This window comes from Montipora capricornis, chromosome 2 (genome assembly GCF_036669925.1).
Source record: "Montipora capricornis isolate CH-2021 chromosome 2, ASM3666992v2, whole genome shotgun sequence".
NCBI classification, from domain to species: domain Eukaryota; kingdom Metazoa; phylum Cnidaria; class Anthozoa; order Scleractinia; family Acroporidae; genus Montipora; species Montipora capricornis.
The window spans coordinates 52393831-52421516 of record NC_090884.1 but is presented as its reverse complement, the minus strand read 5'-3'; the positions used below and the strand labels follow the sequence as shown (position 1 = coordinate 52421516).

The 27686-nt window shown below is 40.2% G+C and overlaps 2 protein-coding genes across 2 annotated transcripts in view; both read right to left on the bottom strand.

The window, feature by feature from the left end:
- Positions 1-24513, bottom strand: LOC138027348 (uncharacterized). Its single transcript, XM_068874929.1, has 18 exons — positions 24360-24513; positions 23686-23748; positions 18200-18418; positions 16869-16980; positions 15308-15486; positions 14580-14827; positions 13993-14374; positions 13081-13199; positions 11694-11838; positions 11205-11567; positions 10313-10515; positions 9078-9282; positions 6652-7317; positions 6490-6507; positions 5677-6006; positions 4060-4226; positions 1128-1683; positions 1-507 (listed from the first exon to the last, which is right to left on the bottom strand). The coding sequence occupies exons 1-18, from the start codon at positions 24439-24441 to the stop codon at positions 332-334; spliced, it is 4233 nt and encodes a 1410-aa protein (XP_068731030.1). The 5' UTR covers positions 24442-24513; the 3' UTR covers positions 1-331.
- Positions 24514-25190: 677 nt separating this feature from the next.
- LOC138037494 (uncharacterized) overlaps positions 25191-27686 on the bottom strand; it is a 26351-nt gene continuing 23855 nt past the window's right edge. Inside the window, exons 12-13 of the mRNA XM_068883411.1 lie at positions 26528-26584; positions 25191-26052 (exon numbers count right to left, since the gene is read on the bottom strand). Of these exons, the coding sequence (XP_068739512.1) occupies positions 25949-26052; positions 26528-26584 (161 nt within the window). The 3' untranslated portion in view covers positions 25191-25948. The remainder of the gene's footprint in view (positions 26053-26527; positions 26585-27686) is intronic.

Genomic DNA, 27686 nt, shown 5'->3' with positions numbered 1-27686 from the left:
TCACGTGCAAATACTTTTGTGTTCTGAAAAATAACAACGTTCTTGTTCTACATGGATTAAGTAAATTGTGTTTTTCCTCTCTGGCACATTACAAAATACAATGTTGTACCAAAGCTTATCAAGTCTTCCTTTCTTTTTATGTTTCACCTTCGTTGTCCTCTTGTCGAGCTCGAGAATGCTTTAAGCACCAGGTCAGCTAGTATCAAAGCTCTCTTTATTTGACGTGTGAAAGAAATCCAAACCTCAACATCCTGTGCATCATTTACATTGACCATCAAATACCATGTTACGTTTTAGTCAAGAAACATGCCATGTACATCCCACTGGCCGGCTAAGCACAAAAGCCCCACTTATTCCCGACTTCAAATTCTTTTGTGGTAGAGCACCAATGCTTGATTGAGTCTTTAGTCGTACAGGTCCAGTAAACTGCACCCTTGTAAATGAAGGGGAAATTGCAACAGGCGCCTTGAGCATTCCCTCCCGTTGTAGAGCGACCATATTTACAATCTAAAAAACAAGATTATGAAACGCAGTGAGAGTTTTGTTTAAAACAGATCGATTCGTAGAATTTTTTCTCATTTCTGGCCCTGCCACAAGGGTAAAGAGGAAACGCTAAAACTCGCCCCATATGGGGGCTGTTCTTTGGAGAAAGAAAAAACATTTTGGTCGAAAAAGTTTTTGGACGTTTTAAGCTTAGTCAAACAGACATTAAAATTGACTTTTTTTCAGCTTTTAATAAGGTTTATAGGAAATCGAGCTTAAGAGGACTACATAGGTGGAAAACAGAACACCGTTTCTAGACCTTCAGCAAGAGAAAAGAAGGTAATTTAAAGAGCTGAAGCCCCCCTATATTTGGCCCAACTGGGTGAAAGTTTACTTCAAATCTATCCGGGTTCTGTCTCAAACTGCGAGGTTACTTCAAGGATGACAGCTTAATGGTCAAATGGTGAAAGTGGACCCCACAGTCTTGGGGACTTGATGCTAAAAAAGCCAATTTTTTAAACTTAACAAATGGCATTTTAAACACCGGGAGTTGGGATTGATGCAGGATAGTTCTTCAGCAAAGACTCGCCAAAAGGGAGAAATGCCAAATATTCAAGAGAAACGAAAACGAACATATAAAATACCTATAGCCACTAGATTCCGAATTCCTTTTTTGTTACTGCTTTCCTTCTTTTTACTGTCACAGCATTCTCTGGGACATCTCCATAAACATGATTTGATACAAATAGCTGGGCAAACTATCTTCGACCGGACCATCATAGTTAAAGTTGATTCATCATTTCCGGCAAATGTCATCTCATTGTCTCCTCCATCCACTGCCTTTACTTGAGGAAACGATATGACCTGTCGTCTTCCACTTCCGGGATTGCAGCACTGGGTAGGGCATGTGGCAAGACAATTGGAATGACATTCAGCTCGACATGGTAATTTGATGTTGTAGGAAACTGAGTTGTGGTTAACACTCGGCTGAGAGGATGAACAACATCCGGCAGGGCAAGAGCTGACGCACGTACTGAAGCAGACCCGTGGACAGTACATTGACGCTGCAGGAGAACCTCGAGTCAAAGAAAATGCAAGTGGAAGGCTACAACACCGGACGGGACAGTCTGGGACACAGAATTTGGCACATATGGACGGGCACGACTGTGCTGTTTGCTGTACTTCCCGTAACTGATCAACCTGTGATAGTGGATTGGTTTGGTAAGAATCAGTAGGGTAAGTCTTTCCTTAATTATCGTGAATATCTTAGACCTGTTTATCGCTATTAATCACTCCTCTTCACTTTTGTCCAAAAATGCTGGTAATCAGAGGCACGGCCAATTTTGACATTCAGTACGAGGTGTCCTTAAGTCTACCAAGGTGATTTGGTGAAGTAATTCTGAGGACTGGGAGAAAAATTTTAACGCAGTATCCCACAACCTCGCGCGGCCTTATTTTCGAATTCAACATGGTATAGGCGAGGTTAGAGCTCGTCGGGTCTACTTGAATGCTTATTCAGTAACAGGAAATGTGGTAGACACAGAATGATCTGTTGAGTTTTGGCGATGGAAATACTGCAGGGAGTTTGGAAACAACACCTAAGGCCGCGCGCGGTTGTGGGATACGGAGTTAAATCTTTTCTTCCCAGTCCTCCAAATTACGTCACCAAATCACCTTGGTAAGCATGTGCTACCAAATTTCAACAATATGGTAAGGAAGGGTAAAGGTTACCTTTCTACAGCTTAGGTTAAGTACAGCGGTTTATCTTTACTTGAGAATCAGCAGTATTTGGGAGACACTTTGTGACGTTAATCGTCTGCATTCCGAGACACGAGTGATGTTGAAGTTGGGGAGAAGAGCAAGTGGACACTTCGTGACGCTTATTGAAATCCTCGTGCATCTAATTAGGGGCATTTCTGGACATAGAGCGATTTTCAATTGAGTGTCGAAAGTAATTAGTGAATTGCTTTGGTTTTGCATTACTTCACTCATTGATTGGTTCAAAGTTCTCGCCCCACTTTTTGAACCAATCAGAAGTGAAACCAAAACCAATAGTGGCTCGCGCGTGCACATTTTCCCGCGCTTTTTGTCAGCTACGTGTAATTACCGTCAACTCTCCGCTAACGGACAGTCTCGAAAGCGGACAGCTCTACTTACGGACACTTTTTTCAATTCCCCCTTTTACCTTCCAGACAAACTCTGTATTTACACATTCCCGTAAGCGGACACTCTCTTGTTAGCAGACGCGGACCCTTTGGAAAATGAAAATTGGATTTTTCCTTTCGTTTACTCTCTCTCTTAAGCGGACACCCCACGTATAATAATTGATACTTGCCAATGAAATTTGTCTTTGAGTTACTTCTGCGGAACAGCCACTGGAAATTGTTGGAAGCCTAGCGGCATTTTCTCACTGGCAAGAAAACGAGCCGCTAGCCCAGGCGATTACCAAGGTCAACGATATCTTAGTAGACATGAGACTGAAGTCTCTATTGGCAAGGAGGAAGTCAACCATTACGGGCTATTTCTCCAAACTGTCTTAGGACCAAGCAATACAATACAATACTGAATTGACCACTCCCCATAGGGGCTTTTCAGGGCCAATGAAACACAATCAACCAAACGACAGAACACAACAACAACTGTTAAGAATCCCAACTGGCCGGAGGCAAACCAGTTGGCTATTTACAAGTGCAGCTGGGAAGTTGAGCCAGGGACTACCAGGATCAAATTCAACGAGTGGTCAGAGCGGGTCTTGAACCCGGGATCTCCGGATCTCAAGGCAAGCGCCCTAACCACTGGGCCGCACTGCCTCCTTTTAAACCTTTTCTAGTCACGATAGTACCTTGTTTGTTAATGGATGTTTTATTAGCACCAAAGTTACATAGATAGGGGGCAGCAATAATTCCCGTATAAGTTATTTTTTGAAATTGAATATAGAAGAGTTATACTGTATAGATCTTTTTTTTCCCGAGTTTTAACATTTAACATCAATAAAGAGTTTCGGTTGCTATGTTGGTGTCTGCTTATGGGAATAATTCTTGTAAGCGGACAGCTCAACTTACGGACACTTTTTCCAATCCCCGAGTTTGTCTGCTTACGAAAGAATTGACTGTACTTCGAATTTTGATTGGTTTACTGGATTATCTCCGCCTTTTTTGATTGGTCAAAGGAATTACTTTGGTTTCGGTTTTACGACACTCGATTGAAACTCACTCTATCTGTTGTGTATTCTTGGTTTGCACTCAAGTGATAAGACGACCATGTTGATGTAGAAAACAAAAGATCCATTTATGTCTGTGTGCGAGCGGTCTGTAAGCAAAATGGCGAAAATGTTTGGCCAAATTTTTTTCTGGTTTGACAAAAGGTGACATAATTGTTTAATTTTTCGGAAAATACAATCTGGTCAATGTAACGGTTTATCCATTTTCGTATTTTTTCACCGTCGTTTTTAAGATAACTAAAGTGCCATTGTCATGAAGTAGGTTGATCAAACATGGCTTGATGGTTCTCTGGCTTGGTGTGGTTAACATTGTGTCTCGAATCAAAACTTTCCAGAATTTAATCTATTGCTGTCACCTGGGTTGCCTGTGGCACCACGACTTGATTAGGTTGGTAGCTTGGTTCACTGGTCATAGTCTGGACACAACAGTAATCCGGACATGAGTCCACGCACTTTGCATCACAGTCAGATGAGCAGGGTGAAAAAGCCGTTTTAGGCTGAGAAACCGAACCAGGCGCGTCCCCTGTCAAATAGCATTTAAGATTTAGATGTTGAACGCGTCATCAGATTGACGCTCTTCAGGAACAATTGGTGACGACCCGCCTGCGTGGTCGGTGCAACATGCTCGTCTCGCACTTAATGAAAACGGCAAAAGTGAGGCTAAACGTTGCTACCAGAAGCACACGACCTTGAAGCGTGTAACTTGCAACTCGTTTCCTTGGAACAAGCCTGGGGTTTTATGACACCAATGTTATGCCCAAATATGAACAAAAATAACATCGAGGCTGCGCGCGCGGGAAAATGCACGCCCTAAGTTACATCCAAATAAGGAAAAACCCCACCACTGAACCAGAGTTAAACCCTTCAAGGTCATGAGCTTCTGGTTGCTACTAATACTAGTACCAATACCAGTACTAGTACTAGTACCAGTAACATTACCAATCATGATACCAACACTGATGCAAATACTAACTTGATTCTGGTTTAGTTCTTGCCTGTTAGTCAGAGATACGGAAAACGTCTCCAAAGGGAGAGAAAGTTAGAACAAGGGAATTTTCGTGCTGACGAGCAGTGACGATCCGTTGCCGTTTCATGTAAAACCGTCACAAGAATCAGACAGAACAAAGCCTTGTATACACAGAGTTCTTCCAGTAGTAAGGTGCTTTATATGAGTCTGACTACTATTAGGAGATGACAGAGATACGATTTTTCGATTCAAACCTGCCGCGTTTTCAAAAGCCTTGCTTACCTGCAAAACTCCTCTCATCGGGTTATAACATGATTTTAACGACAAGAATTGCTTAATGAGGAACTGGAACCGCGTGTACGGCAAACGCCAAACGGCAGACTGCAAACGTCAAGATAAAATTTGCATTTTGCCAAACTCAAAGTAACGTGTTTAGTTCCAGTTTATTCCTTGCCTGTTAGCTACAGAAATCGAGGAAGTTTTCAAAAGAGAGAGATAAGCTATGATAAGAAAATTGTCGTGCTTTGATGACAAACTTTAGCCCGCCGTTTGTTGAGCGCCGTTTCACGTACACGCGAAGATTTTGTGTTGCCTTTAGCACACGAAGTCGATATGGAAACTCTTCATCGCACTCTGTATTATTAACGATGAGAGGCAAAATTTTACAATGAATTCAATGTAGCCGACCCGAAATAATTCGCGTTTAACTCTTGTGCACGTGTATAAATTGCGTTCATAAGGATACGAAATCGTATGAACGCGAGTTCATTTCGTGATTTATGGGAACGAGTGATGTTTTGAAAGTTTTCCAAATTGCACGAGCCGTAGGCGAGCGCAATTTGAGAACTTTAAAAACATCATACAGTTTTTTATTTGTTATATACTTCACAAAATTACTTCATCTCTGTATTTCCATAGCAACCTCCGTATTGCACTCTCTAAGCTCTCTTGCACTCTATAAGTGACCTCTATACTGTTGATTATATAATACATAAATTGACGTTACCTCCACAGTAACCCCACTGTTTGTCAATGTCATGGTTGAAAGTTGTGGCGCACCAAGGCCTGTTTTCATCCTGAGTGGTGCAAGTAGTGTATATTTTACCCCTGTAAGTAAACGGAAAATGACAGCAGTTTCCATTTGATGTACCACCGAAAGACAAAAAGCAACCAGAACAGAATCCCCACTGGTTATCTGTGTCATAACTGCTCGTGGTTGCGCACCAGCGATAGCCTCGTTCAGCTCTTGTGCAGCGATGCTGGGGAGCCCCGTTGTACATAAACGGAAACATACAGCAAGCGCCCTGTGAGGTTCCTCCATGAGTTGGCATGCAACCTATGAGTTAAATGAATGAGAAAATCTTAAAAGCGATGTTTTTAAGATACGAATTTTATGGAGGCAACGTGACTTTACTAACTATTGAATGCCAAGAGTTGATAAGCGTCAGCACTTTCGTCTATTAAAATGTCGAAACGCCCCTATTGTAAAGTGATAAATTATGCCTTTTGCAGCATTTTGAAAGTTGGTAATCTCAAGTCATCGAACCAGAAGCTTGGGTGGTACGCATTTTATCAAACCATTTTTCCCACGATGACTTTTACCATTAGTATCAAGATTTTGATCATCTCATCTCTGGCAAAGTAATTCATAGCTTTGGGCCTCAATTTTTCATGTTAAAATTAGAAAAAGAATTCATTTAAATTCCCAGTGCATTAAGAAGTCAATATACTTTACTTACACCGCTGGAAAAAAGGGGAATCCCTCAATACACCGTTACATCATGATCAAACGAATATGACTTAAAGAAGGCAAGCTTACCTTGCACTGGCCATGAGGCTGAAAATACAAATTAAAGAGAATTCATCTTAAAATAAGTATTACTTCTAAAATCTACAATAAGAAGTTGTACGGCATTTTAATGAATGAGATTTGCAGAGCTATACACGCAGACAGCCGACTTTCATTGTACACCTTACTCACCTGAAGTTGGAGATAGAGTTATAATGGGAGGCAGAGTAGGTAAGGCTACTGGTGAAACTTCTGGAGGTCTTGGTGGAAGGACGGCCAGAACTGGAGCGCAAGGTTTTGTAGATCCAGGAGGGCATGCAGGTGAAACTGTCGAAGGGGCTGGCGTCGGAAGGAGGACTGGCTTGCAAGGTGTTTTGTTAAGGGACGGACGACCAGAACTTGGCTGACATGGCGGAAGAGTTGTAAATGAAGGCTGTGTGAAAGGAGGTTGAGTTGTAATACACGGTGGAGGACCACAAAATGACTCTGTTGTTGTGATTGGTGGAGGGGGTGCATGGGTTGGCGACGGCGGCTGTGGGGGTGATGGTGGCGGAGGGGGTGGCGCAGTGATGGGAATGGGCGGTGGTGCTGGTGGCAGAGTTGTCACCGTCACTTTAGGGGGAGGAGGCGGCTTAGTAAAGGGAAGTTCTGGTGGAAATATCTCTGGTGTTGTAGGTGGTGGTGGGGGACTAGGGGCGTGGATGTAAATATGAAAATGTGGAGGGGATGGCAGCGATGGTGCAGCAGGCAGTGATGGGGTGGTGATAGGAACAGTTCTTGGAGCTGGAGGCAGAGTTGGCTTAGTTGTTGGTCTTGTTGTCATAGTCGCTGTCGTTGTTCTCTTTGTTGTTGAAGGACCTGTAAAAGAATAAAACTGCTCAGGGATATTTGTAACTGCACCAGCTGAAATAACGCCACTCGTTCCCCTTTAGATACCTTTAGTTACGTTTTTTTGAGTTTCATCAGCCATATGGCGAGGGTAACACTATAAAGCAAAGCTCCAATTGATAGTGCGCAAGTTAGTGCAGCAACCGGCATCTCGGTGCCCCACTCTATACTACCTTCGGGTGGTTTATTTAAAATTGTGAGGCAGGGACTTTTATTGCTTATCCAGGATGTCTAACCATTTGAGGACATAATCATGCAAAGTCAGCACTTTTCTTCTCAGTTCTGAGTGTTGGTCTGGCCTGGTCAGTTCCAACCCGCGACCTCAAGCACCGTTGTCCGATGCTCAATCAACTGAGCCATTGCTTTCGCTATGGTTCTTTAAAAAGTCAGCAGTACTATAAAGACTTATGAAATTGACCTTTCACTGTGAAAAAATAATTAAAGTACTCTGAGAGAGACTTCATGTTCCAAGTTAGGAGATACCCAAGAGAGTTACTCTCTCTAGTACATCTGCAAGATGAACTAGTGGGGATGCCATTAATTCATATAAAATTGTCCATCCAGGAAGCTTGTACCTTCCAAATAATGCAGTCGTCAATTTTGGACATTTTCTCAGAGTTAAATAGACATTTAAATATTTCTGTTTGTCATACGTTTTGCGCGTTAACCTCGCGCCGCGCAAGGACTGGACGCCAGTTCATTTAAGTTGGGGATGGCTGGCCTGAGAATGCCGCAGGGATGACGTGGACAGATTTGTCAGAGATTTTTATCTTTCAGTTGAGTGAAACTGAACTGAGCCTTTTTAAAAACCAGAGGTTTCCCAAGCTCAATTGAAGACTATGCCCGATACATACATACATACATACGTTTATTTCACGTCCCCAAGGGGCTTTTCATACATAAATGTTTCTATGGAATCCTATCGTCTCAAATCGACCTAAAAATCACACCGGATGGACATAGACCGACAAAAGACTTCAGGAAAAATCGTTCGTAATTTCACACACAAAAAAGCCAACGATTCCTTATAATCGCGCCATTATGTCAAAGGGCACAGTCCACCTATTAAGCATGGGGAACCTGTGGTAAACCATTGAAGTAATCTCGGAGCTATTTTAAAAGAAATGGGGTGGACTTTCATATACCGGATTAAAATAGTGGAGGACAAAAGAAGATAGATAGATAGATAGATAGTTTATTTGCGGCTAATAACCTAGCAGCCCTTAGGCTGAATTGCGAAATTATTACAAAAATTATGTACGGAAAAAACTAAGAACGTGATGTAAAACTATTTATATGAATATATGTATAAATTTAAAAATTATGGCGAGAACTTGATAATGCACTAAATTATCATAAATTATGTAATGAATATAATATTTCGCTAAAAGGAAAAAAGGAAAAATTTAACGGATCGCAAAGAATACCTGAAGGAGTGGAATAACACGCACAAGCGTATTTATCTGAAGCAAAGAATTTTTCACGCCTGGCTGCAAGCTAAATTCGATGCTGGCTACGAAGCGTGCAGCGACAGTGATTTCGCAAACGTTTATTGATCCGGAAAGTTCTTCCTGACAGGTAAATATTAAATTCTGAGCGCTACGTTTGACATAGAATTCATTAAATGGCGGCTAGAATTTTCCGTGAGCACAAGAGGAAACAAACTCGAGCATGCGCAGCTCATGACAGTGCCCCTTTAAAGAACCATAGCAATTGTTTAATATACATACTGGATTTTGGTTGCGACGTCACTGTTACGCTTATTTGGTGTGTGCAGTGAATTCCTGGGATAGCGTAGATCATTTTCTTGCCATTTAAGAGAATTTCTCTTTTCCCAGATGGATCTATCGCCCAGAACTTCACGACAATATTCGACCACTTTAAATTGGGTGGGTCCAACAGGAGCTGCTGGCCATCACTGAGTTCATTTGAAGTCTGAAAAAAAGACATTTTTACTTTACTTTTAATCTCGCAATCTAATTGGCTAATTTGCCGTTGTCGATAAGAGTCTAGACAACGCTGTAAGCGTCATGCTCGCGTCAATTTGTCACGCAATGTAATAGCCAATCAGGAACGCCTATTTTGGGAAATAAAACATCACGCTTGCTCTTTCTTCGTGTCATGATTGTGGTCACGCTCTGAAATAAAAACTTTCTTTGGTGTTGAATATTGTGGTAAAAAACAAATCGAAAAGAGTTCAACGTTGTCTGTACTCTTATCGACAACGATATTCGTCATCACAGTGGTCAAAATTTGTTGTGGATTCACTCGGATGCGCCTCGTGAGTCCACAACATTTTGACCACTGTGATGACGAATATCGTTGCCGATAACGCAGAACCTCTTTCGATTTGTTAATTGGATAAGAGCTAGGGAAATTGCCAAATTACGTATTCTGACGTGTTCTTAGGTAAACCGATGCCAAGTGTTGATCTTATCCATAAATTATTGCAGCACATATTCTTGATTTTCAAAAAGAATCTCTGGAACGACAAAACATTGGTGTATTATACATCACTTCTTTCGATCATGCATTTGACGGGCATTTAACGGGGAAGACAGAACAATGATGAAATAGAGGTGGCATGAACGGGAGAAATAAAAAAGGGTGCATCACCATGATAAATATAATCAATGTGCGACAATGAAAGTGAGCAACATCTATGCCATGTGTTTACGGGAGCAAAGCTGGTTCAATGGTGAGAGTACTCGATTCCCAGCTCGGCGTGATAAGAAGGTTGAACTTGCTGGTTCTCTACTCTGCTCCGAAGAGGTTTTTCTCCGCGTACTCCGGTTTTCCCCTCTCCTTAAAAAGCAATGTTTGATTTTCTTTTGGTTAATTTGATTTAAAAGTATAGTGTCACCAATTGGTGCCCCAGTTTTTACACTTGAATAAAGTTCTTTATTAGATGTCTTGTTAACAAGTGTACTTTTCCAATGGTTAAATTGGCAACGTAGAAGTTTACCTCTGACAGTATCTCCCGTCTTGTTTCGGACATATGGTCTCTGGTGTCTGATACTCTGGCCAAACCCTTGAATTGATTATTTTTAACGACGTACTTAAGACTTATTTCTGGTCCTGTAACTGAATATCCTTCTGGTTTAAGACTGGAATAGAGCATGAAAGGGATGCCAGCATCGTTGGAGAAAGTAAAACTCAGGCAAATGTCTGTATAATGTGAACACAGGATATAAATAAGCCACATCATGATTGTAAAAGAGCGAAAATGCGTCACTAAAGGTGAACTCAAAACGCATCAGAAGGGTTCACCGTGGCCTGAAGACACAACAAGGAGACCAAATCTAAAAGACAAAGATGTGTCCAGGATTGAAAGTGATTTTAATTTTAACGTGTATCACGAAGTGCCCTCTTATGAATCTGCTCAAAATTCACATCACTTTTGCGTAGAAATAAAGACGATCAAAGGCACAAAAACTCGACTCCCAACTCAAGAGGACATCCTTGATTAACATAGATAATTACTAAAACACTTACACTTACTTAAAAAGAACAGACACGCTAACGTTAACTAAGTGTTTTGAAGACGTAGTTATAGCTTAGACTTGACGCTCATATTTCGTGACGTTTATCCAAATTCGACTCGAACCTCATCACTTGTAATAAAAGACAAAAGAAAAGTACTTCTAGTCTATCTTCGCAAAGTTGAGAGAATCCATAACTCACTATCCCTGTAAAATGGACAGAAAGCAATATTAGCACATTATATAACGAGACCCACTAATTCTGCAGGCTGTGGTACCGCATATTTGAACGAATTAGCCTTTTTTAATTATAACTGCCCGATTATTATAAAAACGCAGAGGATCAAAAAATGTTGGGGATGCTCAATAGCTTACCATCAGGTGGCGTAGTTGGAGTTGTAGGCGGACGAGTTGTATGTGTCGTTACGTTTGTCGGAGGCGATGTTGTCGTGAGAACACTGCTTACATTCGGCAGCAGTAATCCAGGAGGCACAGTCGTTGGTTGAAGCACATCAAAGCAGTTCATCCGTATTTTCTCGTCTACCCCGAGAGGTCTTAGAGCGAATGAACATTTCTTCAGCCATTCCAAAGTTGCCATGTTGTAATCTGTGACGACAGCTGTTCGGTGAAAATTGATATGAACGCTTCTGCAAATGTACCAGCCTTTCCTCATAAGACTGAACTGGAAGGCGCCTGGCAACGAAAATACTTGGAAAAAGGCAGAACTGGCGTCGTAGTCTAGGGTTTGAAAATATCGGGTTATGGGTTATGGGTCTAGTGAGTAATTGGTACAAAAAAGAAGGAAATAAAATATCTTGAAAAATGTTTTAAAATCAATCTTGATTGTTTGTGCCATTGATTTACCAAAATTTTTGTCGCCCTTTTGCCCCAATGCAAATTTGTAGTTCTTCTGTCGAACGTAGTGACCGGGTACACATACGGACTCAAATGCTATAGTCTGGTGTTCACCTGTTCCCTTGTCAAATCCGGGAATGTGAACAATGAACGCCTGCAAAACAGTCGAAAAAGCTGAGTTTTACTAAAGAAAGATGTAAAGTGTCCCTGTTGGAAGCTTGCCAGCACAAATCAGGCCACTAACAGAAATGAATATAGGCGCTTCTTAAAGCTTAACTTGGGATCTCTGAAGGAACTTAAACGCCTACTAGATATGAAAAACATGCTACTCCACATTCAAAATTTGGATGAAAAACTACAAAAATCTACATTTATTTAACCTCAGGGCCTCTTCAGTTGCTGATTGTCAAACTTATAAAAATGTCAATGAATGAACCATTGAGATAACCACTGGATTCCCCTCCCTTTACTTGCGAGATATGTGATTACCGAGCGCGTGATATGAGAAAATAAATTCCTTCTTTAGTTTGTGTAGCCTGTGTACGGGCGCCCCCTCCCCTCTGAGAAAAAATAGATTTTTGATGAGGAGAAGGGGTGGCTGTACTTAAGCTATAGTTAGTGTTCATTGATGAGTCTTTGCTGATTCTAACATCTTCGGTTGTTGCTCTCAACAGAGCGTGACTGGAGTAAAAACCGGTCCAGTGAAATTTGTGCATTTCATTGCCACGCCCTCCCTCCCTCACTGTGATTTAATCGGGAGCTTTAGCAACGACAACGGCGACGGCAACGAGAACATCACAAATTTGCATATTTAGTGGGTAAAAACAATAAGTCTGCGCGCTCTGCACGAGCGTTTTTCATTTTTGTCCAATCCTTCTTGGTCGTCGTCAGCAAAGCTATTCCTGACGCGCAGGTCTGTCAACCCCATTTTAACATGCTCTTGTAGTGTGAATTAATTTATGTCACCTTTAATTTGTCATTTCATTCAGTGTGAGGAAAACACCTCAGTACACTAGATGTCTTTATTTATTAATAATGATATAGCAGGTCCTGGGGTAAGGCCCCAAGAATATTTTGAATAAGATTTATTTGTAATAGACACTGGCAAATATTATATAATTATTAAATGAAAGTCACAATTGTACCTTCCTTCTGCATGAATTTTTTTTCTTTACCTTCTTCTTTGCGTGAATTTTTTTTCTTGGCATTTTCCCTTGCATGGATTTTTTTCGGTTTTTTTCCCCACCCCCCCCCCCGCCCCCCCCCCCCATAGCTTTAAATACTACTGTGTATAAAGGAAGGGGTTTTTAATCTATGCAGGCTTTTGTTTTGTTGTCCAAGTTTTTCCTCTGTTTAATTCATAGAAGTAAGTCATTTGCTCTTTTTAAGCCCTGACCTGACAACTCTGAGTAAGCTCCAAGTTTCCTTTAGTGATTCGCCAGCAAAGGTTGTATATTGGGTTCTGACTTGCTGGAACATCAATAGCATAGAGAGCGTAGATGCCTCCGTTGACGACTACCAAGACGTGTAAACAAAGATAAGGTTTACATATATTAACCACTTACACTTGCTGCCATATTGAAGAACCAGTCTGCAAACTGTTCATAGCAATAGTGCTCCCACATTCTCTGGGGATGTTTCTTTGCGTAAGGGGCATTTCTCTCGAACAATTTAGAATACGAGAAGATGAGCGCGAGTGTGGAATATTTTACAAATTCAAGAAAAAACCGATAAAAAGATTTGGGAAAGGGGTTACTCTTCCTCGGACTTCGTGGCGTACGGTCCAGGCTTATCGGGCTGATCGCATACACGTTGCTATGGAAAGGAAAGACACTGCGAACGACTAACGTAAACTCTTTGCCTTTCAAAAGCTTTTAATTTGGCTTCGTGGCTCCTTGATATCCCTCGTTTTTATAGGTTTTTTTCCCTTCGATAAAGAACCTTTCAAAATCAAAGATGGTGCTTGAGGAAGATATATTTTTTTTCGTGGAAAGCAAACTTTTTATATATCGATGTGATGATGATGGTGATGCAATCTTCATTTAAAAAACTGACGTCGACGTCTCATGAATCCGTAATGATTTTAATTAGCAAGCATCATAATTGGGAAAACCGGGCTTCGTTCAGTCTCATTCGCAGCCGTTATTAAGGTCGTCACGCAACGCTCCTCCCCACTAACGCCGTTAGAGGGGAGGAGCGTTGCGTGACGACCCTAACGGCTGCGAAGGAAACTAGCATCGTTGTGGACTGATCTCTGTAGGAGGGAATAACAGATAAGGAAACGGGATGACCACGAATTTTTACTTACTCACTCTTGCGAATCCACGTGAGTCCAGAAACTTTGAATTCCTTGCAATAGTTTGTGGGTCATAACTTTTAGGTGGAATGTAGTAAGGAATTGCCCTGTTGTACACGTAGGCCCCTTGATAGATTCCAGGCTGGGAGGAGACTGGTGGGCTTGGCATTCCGGGTTGGACGGTAACGCTTACATCCACCGAACTGCTTGCTCCAGCCTGGCCTGTAGACGTTTGACCACTAGTTGTTTGACCTGAAGTTTGACCGGCAACACCGGTTGCACCAGTTTGACCTGTTACTTTTCCCTCGGCAGTGACAATCTGTTCTCCAGTTACAGACGATGCAGCAGGTTTTACAGGTATAACGCTTCCATTTCCCGTGTATATGTTGAATACCTAAAAAAAAAGATAAAAAATAATTTTATGTTTTATTTTGCGACTGCAGGAACATCTTTTGGGTCACTATAATCCCATTTTGCTTCGATTGATGTCTATGGTTCACGCTGTTTTCAAGCCACATACCAGAGATAGAGCCAAAAAATGGTACTAATTACTGGCGTGTGAGAGCCAAAAGATTCAAACGAGCTTTGCTTCAACTTACCGATTTGTTTAATGTTCCCAATTTCGCTAAGGCCTCCTTTAAGGCTTTATCGGCTACTTCGGTTGCTGCTTTAGTTGCAGCTTCAACTCCGGCCTCTGCTCCAGCCCGTCCGCCTGCCTCTGCTCCTGCCATTGCACCGGCTTTAGCTCCACTTTCCTTAGCTTCTCTTAATCCCAATTCGGCTCCAGCTTTAGCCCCTGCCTTGGCTGCTATCTTTATAAGAAGCGACTGGGTAGCTGTTTGGTCAGCTATATCATCATGCAAATCAGTAAACAACAAATGAATGAATAAATGAATGAATGAATGAATGAATGAATGAATGAATGAATGAAAAAATGTGAGCCCACTTACGAACGAATTTAATGATTAGAGAAGGGTAAATTAATTTTTTTGCGCCGTTAATTCATCACCGTTGTAGTGCTAGATTCCGATTTATTCTTATTCTTATAAAAAAATTTAATCAATAACATTATTTCGATCTGTAGTTTCTGTTGGGCTGTCTGTGGCCTCTTGTAAAACAAAGTATTACGGATAGATTTTCGGATATGAGGGGGAGTGCGCGTGAAATCAGGGAAAAATGGGTCATATCGTTTACGTGCAGATGAAATGCGAATGTAAGAGTGTTACATCTCCTTACATTACTTCTTCCGCTGAATCAGTTCAGTTTTTCTAAACGTGAGTCCACACATTATTCTTATCTGTTGTTGGTTCAGGTTTCATTAACATACCTCGAGGAGGTGCCGACGTCCACAGGAACTGGGATGGGATTGGCGCATACAAAATTTTATCGGGCGTCTGTACGGCTACCGCCAGGGAATCATTTCCATACTGTTCTTTGTGTAGAGCCTCAATGTAATAATACTTGTCTTTTTTCAAGTTAATCGGATAAGATTCTTGTTCAGGGTACCTGGAGAAACATAGTGGTTGGTTTTTACAAGATAATGAACACGTAAATAATCCTAGGAAGACAAGACCAATATAACACCAGTCTAGCTCTTGCTCATCCTTACTTCAAAACTCTTCGTAACCTTGCAGTTACAGGATAGTTCGCCCGTGTTGTACAATGGTAACAAGATGGAATAATCGAGAAAAATCCTTAAGATAGCTATAACTTAACGTATGGAGTGGAATGACGTTTCGTTTTCGTAACTGAGTTGAAACTAAATACAAACAATAAAGGATTCAGTTGTGGCCACATTGCTGCAAATTAAACTTCGACGTCACTTCAAGCATCAACGGAGTAAAGGAGATTACCATTTTTCAAATTCCAAAGCGGTGTTTTGGCAAAGGCACCCAACGAACAAATTTAGCCAAAAGCCTTTGAAAGATATTTCTACGCTCCTTGTAATGTACAGGGGCACCCAACGAATCTGTTCCTCTCATTATCTGTTCCCCGGAGGAATCTTGCTGGCTGGCAAAAATACAGGTGTTTCGATGAGCTGGTTGGGAAATTTTGTTATTGATAGAGGTTTTGCCTGGGAATTATTGACTTTTTCTAGCATTTCAACCCGAGCTGGCTGTAGAAACTCTGAAGACTGAGGACGACTAAAAAAAAAAAAAAAGAACCCCTTCGCTCTCCTAGAGAATTGTCACAAACATACGACGGCTGCCGGGTCAGAGTGATTGCGCTTGCGGAAAAAACCTGTTTTGTTCCGGTTTTGTCGCTTTTGTTCGGTCGTTTTGGATCGAGGGATTTAAAAGCGCGGAATTCCTGGCTGGGAAATAAATTTGATCAGCTCGCTGGGAAACCAACCAATTTTATCTAGCTGGCTGGGAAATTTCTTGTCTGTCTTGCTGGGAAAAAGGAACAGATAATGTTTTCCCAGCAACACTGAAAAACACCTGAAAATGCCTTAATAACATTTATTTTCATTAACTGGGGTATAATAATACATTTTACAACAGATTGGTCGTTGGGTGACCCTGAATGTATAAAGACTGTCTAAAGAGATATTTTTTTCACCTACAAGACTTTAATCTGTTCGGATATCTTAGCTGAAAATGAAAGTGTCCGAAAATATTCGGGAATGAAAACTTCAATTCAGAATTGCAAGCTGAACTTCCCAGCTAACCATTTACTCACCCGAAACTGCTAGGTGACCTTTTTCCTGGTTGCGAATCTTTTAGGTGATGTTTCACTAAAGAAATTTATAGCTGTTTAGCAACGTAGTACCGAAATTCTTAGGCCAGTTTGACTCTCCCGAACTCATACTTCACCGAACATTATCGTCGGGTGCCGGCGCCCGTGTTTCGAGTGTAAGTCAAAAGCAATACGAGCTGTAAACGTACTTTCTAAACTGCATCGGCAGAGATTCGTGATCTTTCCCAACTTTGCATATCAATATCTTCTTTGCCGGATCATCTGTCGTGCTTAGAAAGAGCTGTCCCTCATTGTCGCTCTCTTAAAACAAAGGCAAATGTTAAATAATCTTTTTGCTGACCGACATCAACATATGCGCAACTTAAAGTGGTTCTATAAACAAAAAATCATTTCTTTTTCTCTTTAGATTTTTAAAATGTCTTTACTTAACAACTTCCTGGCAAAGGCTTTTTACTTTGAGGGTGAGTTTGGGATTTCAAGGTCCGCAATTACTCACGTTCAAAGCTCAGATGGTTAGATCTGGGGAAAGTGGCGCTCTAACCAACTAAGCTATGAAGTCACTGACGTTGGGAGCTGGTCATTTGTGGGCTCTAATGTTCCCGTGAGGAATGAATCAACGCACAACTGCAAGGATCAGTTGGTTAGAGCGTCGCACCGGTATCGCGAGGTCACGGGTTCAAACCCCGTTGAAGTCCTGAATTTTTCAGGCTTCTTTAAGCAATTGCAAAAATTGCGTTCATAACTGCGAGGATCAGAGCTTCACTTGATTTCATATCCGCAGTTCATATATGATCCATTTCATATATCATTTCATCGTTGATTCATTCCTCACGGGAACATTAGAACCCACAAATGGCCAGCTCCTAACGTCAGTGGCTTCACAGCTCAGTTGGTTAGAGCGTCGCACCGGTATCGCGAGGTCACGGGTTCAAACCCGGTTGCAGTCCTGAATTTTTCAGTCTTCTTTACGCAATTGCAAAAATTGCGTTCACAGCTGCAGGAATCATAGCTTCACTTGATTTCATATCCGCAGTTCATATATGATCCATTTCATATATAATTTCATCGTTGAATTCTTAATGAGTTTGAAAAGTCTGCAATGGCATACGTCTAGGGACTGATTACCCAAATAGTTTACAAGTTTAAGAAATTTGATAGCATCTAGACCAATGCCGGATCAATTTAATCCTCAACACTTTTAATATTTAATTTAGCAACAAAATGCTCAATGATGATACTTTTGCATCATTGATGCAAAAGTTACGTTTGCATCATTGAGCATTTTACGGACAGTCAGTGTATTGCGACTCGTTAACTAAATTGTTAGCCATTCTGTTCGTTCCAACTTTTAGAAATCGCACCTAAATAACAGGTGGCGGTTGCTCAAGGCCTGGTTAGCGCTAACTGTTGGTTAAAATATATCAAACCTATAGGTTTCCATGGTATTTAACACTGGTTAACGCTAACCATGCATCCAGCAGCCTCAGCCAGATGTACAGTTCTAACGTCTTTTTCCCACCTATGAAGAACACGTGAAGTCCAGTTGCCTGTGGCACAAAATATCCTCTGAGTCGAGATCCATAGTTGTCTCCCCAGTTAGATGGTTCACTAAATGTGGATATGTATGAAAAATATGTGGGCATGCTGGGATAGCGAGGATCGTTCAACAAATTTTTGCTCAGATACCCGTCGATTCCGTCCCATCTCTCCAGAATGGCTCCTCTTTTTCTCTTGATCGCTAAAATTACGGATAAATTGTCAAAGAACAACAGCAACAACAATAATGATAATAATTATTATACTCAAAGGAGAGAATGTAAGTCAGAGGTGGCAAGGGAAGTTGACTGCCTCGAGATGTTGTGACCCAGTACAAAGTTAAGGCTACTTCAACAGGTAAAGTAAACACGTAATCGCAATGAGTTCTCGTAAAATTAGGGGAAAATCTCACCGTTTGCCCAACTGGTTTTTGTTGTGCCTCGACAGTGACAAGAAAATTTTGCCCTTATGTTATAAACACGTATTCGCAATGAGTTCTCGTAAAATTAGAGGGAAATCTCACTAGCTTGTGTTTTCAGAAGTTTGTTTAAAGCAGCACCTAAATGTTATTTAAGTGTTGGAGAGGATCTTCTGGATCTTGTTTGAAGTTCGTCCTTTTTTGGTTGCATTGACTTATTTTGCCGATTCTTGTTCCAAGCTAAGCTGGCGTGTTTCAATGAAATACATCAAAAGGTGAATGATCTCGTTTTCAGAGATAAAGTGGAATAAAGTACATCCGTAAAACTCTTCTTTGACCTTGGCTGACTAAATTTTTTTTATGGCTTCTAATTTTAGCGTGATTGCTATTCGCTAGCTATTGACAGTTGACTCTGAAATGGCTTTTTTCCTTTTCCATTCGCTCGCTGAGGGTGGTGTTGTTTTTTTTTAAAACTCACGCCGTTCAAGAAAAATTCATTGCCAAACTGGTGAATTCCAAAGTAAATTTCACTCGAAAAACCAATATCATACTCATCGCTTTGTGATTCATGCGATATCGGTTTTTAGCGTAAAATTTACCTTGGAATTCACTAGTTAGGCAATAAACTTTTCCATAGAAGAACGCAAAGAAAATGATTTTAATTATTAAAGCAGTAACCGGAAACATCAGAACGCGGACAATCCGAAACCTTTTATTTTCACTAACCCTTCAGGCAGTAAGAATAAATAAACAGAAAGCTCCGCCTTTAGGCTTGGCTAAATGTATAGATTAACTTTAAGTGTCTGTCAGCTTATTGACAATGAAAATTAGCCAATAAAAGGGCGAGAATTTTGCAGTCATTGTAAAAAAGTGGAGTGTTTTGTCTCTCGCTCGATTTCTCTCAGCTTTACGGTGTTCTTCATTGAATTTTTCTCTTCTTCTTCTTCCTCGGCTTCTCTCGCGTCTTTCGTCGCCTCTTCTCTCCTGCTCTTTATCCCGTTGATCGTCATTAAAATGATTTCCCGCCGGAAAAACGCGGGATGCCAAAAGCAACACTGCTACCTGATTACCCGCCAAGGAAAATTGCCCGAGTACTCCCGTCTCCAGAGGCTGTACTGCCTTCCCACCTCCACCCCGATAGTCTGTACGGCCTATTAATGTGGAGTGGCTAGATTTTCATTTTATTATGATCGCGGGTGCTCTTTCCCGGACAGGATTTGTAACCAGAGTACCCATTTATTCGCCACAATTCGGTCGGCGGTTTTTCTTAGCGGGTGATAATACAAGTTTACAGCGGCAGCACAATAGTTAAGAAAAGATGGTAACCCATCGATGCGAGAAAATTTGGTTTTGGTCACCGTATGACCGTACGACCGTACGTCCATCCACCCCTCTATGTATGCTAATTATTATTTGACCAGTATACTCCAGTTGAAACTCTGGCTAGCTTACAGCATACATTTTTGATATTGGACATGGCCAATGTTATAGTCAATTGATACCTGTCAAAACAAGATATCTGCTGACCAGTATCACGTGACCATATCGCGGGCTCACGTTGGACCTTACTGAGGTCAGTTCACCGCTGACCAGGAACTGGTTGTTGATTGGATCGAAGGCTCAAGCCAGGTCAGACTCACACGTGAGCATAAACGAGGCTTAAGTTTTCGCGCTCTTTCTGTGGCTCGACGCAGCTACACGGCGATGCTACGTCAACAAAAGATCTTGACATCCGATGCTTTTCGTGTTCAGGTACGGTTTCAAAAATATTTTCTTCTTGCATTTTTCGCTGGTCTTAATCCCGGTTTGACATAACATAGCTGTGGCCAGGACACACTGGTGGCTACGTAGTTATTGAAGTCAAGCATTGGAGGGATATAAACTTAAAGCTGAGTGTTTATTTTTAATTTCTTTAGTGCTACTTTTTGCTCTGAATTGCAATTTTTGGCATGAGACTTATCTTGAGATTTTTAATTTTGAATCTACTAAGGTTGCAAGATGCCTGGACGGCCTATGACAGAGGAACAGAATCGAAAGAAGAGAGAAAGAGAACAAGAACGACAAAATTAAACGGTACACCAGCAATATCATAGCTCAAACGTGGTGGAAGAAGTTACTCCACAAATTCTTTTCTTGGACACTAAACCGTTTGTTATTTTTACAGATGAGTTATTTCAAGTGCATGCATATTTCTAAAAAGTGGTTTAGTCGTTTTTTCCTTTGTTCAGGGATGAAACTTGAATTTTTTTTCTCAACTGGAATTAAATAACAATGATCTGTACCCTTTTTGGACAGAAATAATTGATTTGTTTGCTGGTTTGTTTGGCTTTAAAATGCGAGCGAACAACGAGTTTTTTCACTCCGTTTGACAAGTGACAAGAAAATTTTGCCCTTATGTTAGAAACATGTAATCTCAATGAGTTCTCGTAAAAGTTAGGACAAATATCACCAGCTTGTGTTTTCAGAAGTTTGTTTAGAGCGCGTACAGGTAATTGTTTGAAGATCTTGCTTGAAGTTTGTCCTTTCTAGCCGATTCTGGTTCTAAGCCAAGATGGCGTGTTTCAATGAAATACATCAAAATGTAAATGATCTCGTTTTCAGAGATAAAGTGGAATAAGGTACATCAATAAAACTCCTTGTTTGACCTTGAACCGACAAAGACGATCTGTCCCATCACGAGCTATAGTACGTCTGTGATTTCTAACTTTAGCGTGATTCCTATTCGCTGGCTTTTGACAGTCGACTGTGAAATGGCTTATTTCCTTTTCCTTTCGCTTGCTGAGGATTTGCTTGTCTTCTTTTAAAACTCTTGCCGTTCAAGTAAAATTAATTGCCTAACTGGTGAGTTCGACAGTAAATTTCGGTGGAAAAACCGATATCGCACTCAACCCTTCGTGATTCATGCGATCAGTTGGTTTTTCGGGTGAAATTAACGGTGGAATTGACTAGTTAGGCAGCGAAGAAAATGACATAATTAAGCAATATCCGGGAAAACCAAAACGCGGGCAGTTCCAAAGCCTTTTATTTTCACTAATCCAGAGTCAGTAAGAATAAATAACCCGGGATCTCCGCTTTTAGGCTTGGTTAAATCTATATATTACTTCAGTTACCGTTGCAGACAGTATACATCAATTGGGTGGAGACTGGGTTGCATGAATAGAATTCCCAAAACATCTTACCCGTGGTGCTTCGCGCCTGAGCTCCGCTAATAATAATAATAATAATAATAATAATAATAATAATAATAATAATAATAATAATAATAATAATAATAATAATAATAATAATAAAGGGCTTGGAGAAATACACCAAACGAATCTCGGGTAACATCAAAATTAGTGAACTACAGAAGATTGCACTGCTAGGAACATCTCGCATCCTATGAAAGACATTCTCTGTCAAGTAGGATAGACTTCGGCTATTGTGTTGTAAATCGGCATAAAGTTATAGGGGATAGAATAATAATAATACTAATACTAATACTACTACTACTAATAATGATGATGATGATGATGATGATGATAATAATAATAACAAGATGTAAATGCCCCGCTTAGAAAAATCTGTGCTCCTGTACGGTATGAATATCCCGCTAACGAAAGAAGGCGACGTGGACCAGAGTCGCTGAGCCTCCACTCATAACAAAAAATAACATTAAGCAGTGGAAAGTAGATCACATCGACCGTTAGATAAAATTTGAATATGATCCCATCGATGTTACGGTTATGACCCGTCCTGATGGTATGCTCAGCAATCGCAGAAGTCTTGACCCCTCTTGCATTTGTGAGAGCCCGAAAATGATTGCTGAGCATACCATCAGGACGGGTCATAACATCAAATGAGATCACTTTCAAATTGTATCAATAGAAAGTGACATTGGTTGGATCAGCACACATGATAGAGGGAGGATAAGAGGAATTATTAAAAACTACATCATCAGATAATGCAATTCTAGAGTTTTGACTGACTTAGCCATTATGGTTTATGAGCTATTAGCATCACCCAACTAGTGGACTAATGCAAATCCTGCATTTTAATTGGCTACGCTACTAGAGGACTATTAGTAATAGTCCTCGAGTAGCGAAAAGCGTGACGCTTTCTTTCGTTTTATTCCCAAATAGATATTTCTTCAACTTGCATTTGCTGACTTTATTATTGCCTTTTCTGTCCGACTAGTAGGGTGATACTAAAACGATTAGACCCTTCGCCCTCAAGGGCCACGGGTCTAATTGTTAATTATACCATGCTATACAAATATCAGTAACTGCATGCACGCACCAGTTTTTTTTTTGTTCTTACAAAATAATGTTGGGGAAACTTATCCATCATTTGTGGGCGTTTAATAAAGCAATTATTCCACTCGCGCTTGTTGGATATGAGATGATTATAGCCATCGGTGCGACACGCATTGTTGGCTATCTTTCATTTCATATCCAACAAGCGCTTGTGGAATAATTGTTAATTTACTAATATTCGAACTCGGATATTGACGAGTGCTCATAGATACAATTGTTCATTCTACTAATCATACTGTAAGGCAGATTTACGCCTGTTTCTCGTTGCCCAAAGTAAGCACCCGAGGACCTTTATTTCCACAAAGATGTCACTTTTCACAGGTAACCTAACTTGAGGTAACATGAGATCACTCCCAACTTTTTTCAAAGAAAGACTTTGTAACAAAAACATATGATTTCAGAATCGCAAATTTTAGTTTTCAAATTGCTAGACGTCACGATCTGGATTAGTCGTTACATGTTATGGTGGTTCCATTGTTCCGACTCAAGGACCATAGGTTTGTAAAAATAACAATATGGCAACCATAACACGTTGAAATTATTTCAGATGGCATGCAGCGCCCATGAAATTTGAAAGTGAAGAGAGAGAGTATATAATTCATTTTTTCCCGATACACACTTTTCGAAAAATTTGATTGCAAGGATTACTTTTATCATTTTAAAGTTACGTTTAAAAGGCCCCGCGGGGTCTATTCATTTTTTGAGAAATCACAAGCATTGAAGTCCTACATTTACTTTGATTACATTGATACTTACCTACAGTTCTCTTGTTGGGGATTTCCTCCCTAGTCGTTGTATAAGAAGCACCCCTCGTTTTTTCTGCACAACAGCAAAATTAAAGGGGAATTAAGCAGCCTTGTATGTATATCGGCACTTAGTACGGATCATCGAATCATCGAATTAGATACAAGTTATTGATTTCGAAATCCCATTATCCTTATCACATAAAGATAAGGAATAGGGTAGTATTAGAGTGAGAAATCAAATAGACTTCACATACTCTATTAGTATGGAATTGCGTTTCAGATTTTCTCTCGTGAACTGAACTAATCAAAATTAAAACTTCTCAGGTGAGATATTAGTACCTTTCACATCCTATTACCCCAGCTCTCGAAATTGCCAATGTCTGATCTTCAATAAAAAGTAGATACCAATGCAATTGTAAGCCCTAAAAGCATTGGCATTCTTGAGTTAATGTTAAAGTTTCTTTGCTCTTTTAAAGGTTTAGGCAAAGTGGTCTTTGTCCCTTTTCAAGACTTCAGTTAAAGACTCAGTCGGCGCTTAAAAATGTCTACTTTCAAAAATATATTGAAATGGAAACAACGTTATTTGCAGAAAGTATGTTGTAATGAATGCTGTCAAACGATGTTTAGACTAAGACACTGTTTCACCAGTGAAAACATGACATTATAATGACAGTTGTCACATACCTTTCGCTTTCCTGTCGGCCAGACAAGTTTCGAAGAAGAGACAGAGGTATATCCCATAAAGCAAAAAAACGACGCCCCTCATACTGCATGATCATGGCATGCAAATTTGAATTTAAATTTACTTGTGTGGATTAATAAATGGCTATAAAAAGGAATTGACTTCTTGCTATTTGGTAATTTTCATCTGAAATTTATGTGCCTGAAGCCACCTGTCGCAGCTGACACCCGTAGTGCCACTGAACCGAGCAATGACGTAAGCAACATTGATGTCAAGTTCAGTTGTTTGAAGATTGCTTTGTTACAGCACAAATTCGTAATGAACATGCTCGGTACACCTTTGCACTAGTTTCTGTTGTGACACTGAAATTTATCTTGAAACTTTGTCGAAATTTTTATTCATTCTTATTTGGAAATGTGCTTTTTTTCCCGTAGCTTTCATCAAGAGAGTATGCGGCCTGTACCGTTTTCTTTAGACCGCAAAAGTCAAAGCGAAAGAGAGCCCCCTTACAGTACAAACTTTTTAAAATTGTCTGGAAACGATGGAAATGACGAAATAACCCATTAGACAGCTTTATTTTCGATTATACATGACCGTGAAGTGCATATTAAGGCGCCGATCAGTGAAGACGACAACGTAATTATCGAAATACATGAGCGTAAATTTTGATCTGCGGATAGCTTCTGAGACTGCATTCACTAACGCCTATCATTTATCGGAGGAGCTCTCAAAATACGTAAGGGTAGTTTCGAGAAAGGATGGGCTATATATATCTGTTATATCTCGGGAAACGGAACGAAAACTCCCAAGGAAATGAGAATTTATTGCGGGTTTCCAACTCACGTATTTATTGCTCGTTTTACCGGCGCATGCTCAACACAGGTAACCCAACAAAGGTACAACAATACTAGTCACAGCTCAAGCTACATCCTCGTATGCATCCCCCGTGAGCACACTATAATTAGCATCTTAAGTGAGAGACGGTCGCGAATGTACGTAATAAATTTACTTCTGCCTTACAGTTAAAGTATACCAATGTTAAAAGGTTCACTTCAATAATTTTGGATCAAACGCCTTCTAGCGATTATGAAAAGTAATCAGATTTCTTGTTCATGTAAGGTTATCTTAGCTGCATGAGGTCATTGTTTACATTCTGTTCATTAACATACGGGTTTGCTCTCAAAAGGCATCATACTATTTACAAATTGACTCCAAAAGATAAAATAACTTGTTAAAAGTAGTTAATCTCCAATTTTAAGCCTTTTAGTTTTGATAACGAGCCTGGCCCAGCCTTCAAAAACTGATAAATTACTAATTGGCAAATGCTAAAGATCCCGTGCATTGTTTGTAAAATTTCGAATTTTCGAAGCGTTATTGCTCATTATGCAGTACATTTCAATAATCGATACTATGTTGTTCTCGGCTGAATTCATGACTAGAAAGCGATATCCTTGTGCTAATATCAACAGACAGATTCCCCTATAACATCGCAATAAACAATTTCATGTTAATTTATGATCACCGTTCCTTTCTTGCTTTTCGTTGCGATCCCATGCATTTTTTATTTTAAGAGGAAGTATAATTTTTTTTCTTATTTTTCATCCTGATCGTCATCATCCAACTCTCGGCCATTGCAGCATTGCTCAGGACAGGGGGGTCCACATTCTCCACCATTACTGCAGTTACTCGGGCAACCTGCGGCATACAATAGATAAAAAGGAATAATTTCAGTGTTCTGAAAATCAAGCCACAAATCTGCAGTCCTTCTATAGCGTTCTTGCCTTCTCTGCTCATTTTCGGGTTTCTCGGGGAAGGTAATAGCCTCTTTTTTTTAAGCCGAGGGAGCCGCCGTTCAGCGCCAAGGACGAATAAATTAAATTTGAACCGGTAAAACGAGTTGGTAAACTTGTTTTGGCGCTCTCGCGTGCGTTCAGTCTACGTAACTTCTGTGTTTGGGCCAGCCTGCTGTCTAGTGATTTCTAGCGAAATGAGACGAAGTGATGTCTACTGCATAACGTGGGGTGTGACGTATTTCACACATGCTCGATGGAAAATCAAACGGGTACTCGCAATGATTTCTCTCTCGGGAAGCGTAGGAGAAACCAAGTGCTCGTAGGGTACTGTCTTACAAAAATATGTAAAAGATTTAAAAACAAAGATGAATACTCACCCTCAACGTTTGTTGGGATCTTTGAACCATGGTAATGGTAATGATAGTGAATTGGTCCTAAAAATTAAAAAAAAAATCCCATTTTCTGCATATATTTCAAATTAATTAAAATTCCCTTTTTACTGAAAACACAATAAGCATCACAAGTGTACAGTTCTTTATAGCTGTTATAGAGGTTTCTTCTCCGGGTTCCCTGGTTTTCCTATCCACTAAAACTGGGCTGAAGGGCCGCTCGGCAGATTAAACTAAGGACTCTTTCCATTTCACAGAACTGTCAACCAAACCGGGCATTGGAAGGTCTTCAAATTAACACACTTTCAAGGATAATATATACTAGTCCTCCAGACTAGTGTTGATTCTACCATATTGGGTCAAGAAAACGCGCAAAGAATGAGACGGTAATACATTGCAGTGACCCGGTTTGACCAGTTTAAAACAGCGCAAATTGTTTTCAACACGATCCAAGGCCTGAAAATTTAACTTGTTATCGCTTGTCACTAGTCTTTTCGTTTATCCAATCAAATAAAGGACATTTGGCTGGCTTTTTGCATCGTTCGCACGCGCCCTGAAGGACAGATGATGCATTTTTTTGAAAAAAACACTTTTGCCAAATAAAATTGAGGCAAAATAGCACCTTTTTTGTAGTGGAGTAGTAAATCCCTTCTTCGATGGTTTAACATATAATACCCGAGGTCATTTTCCTCATTGCTCGTATTTTTCCTCGTCCCTCCGGGGCTCGGAAAAACACAACGCAATTCGCAAAATATCCGCACGTATTACATGTTAAACTATGGAATAAGATGTATGAATTCATAAGAGTTGAAGCTCATTGCAGTCAAACAGCAACTCAATAATAATAATAATAATAATAATAATAATTTTAATAATAATAATGAAATGATCAAGCGCGTATGACATGATTTCTATCTATAATAATTAAATACAGGGTATCTAAATAATAATTATGAAAAATATACTATGATAAAATTGAAATATTTAATTGAAATATACAATATATGTTAAGATACTAATAATTATCATGATTAAAATTAATAAAAAGCTTCCTTAAAGATGCGTGTTTTCAGATGGCACTTAAAAATCCCTAGATCTGTAATAGAACGAATCTCACGCGGTAATACATTACAAAGTGCCGGAGCTG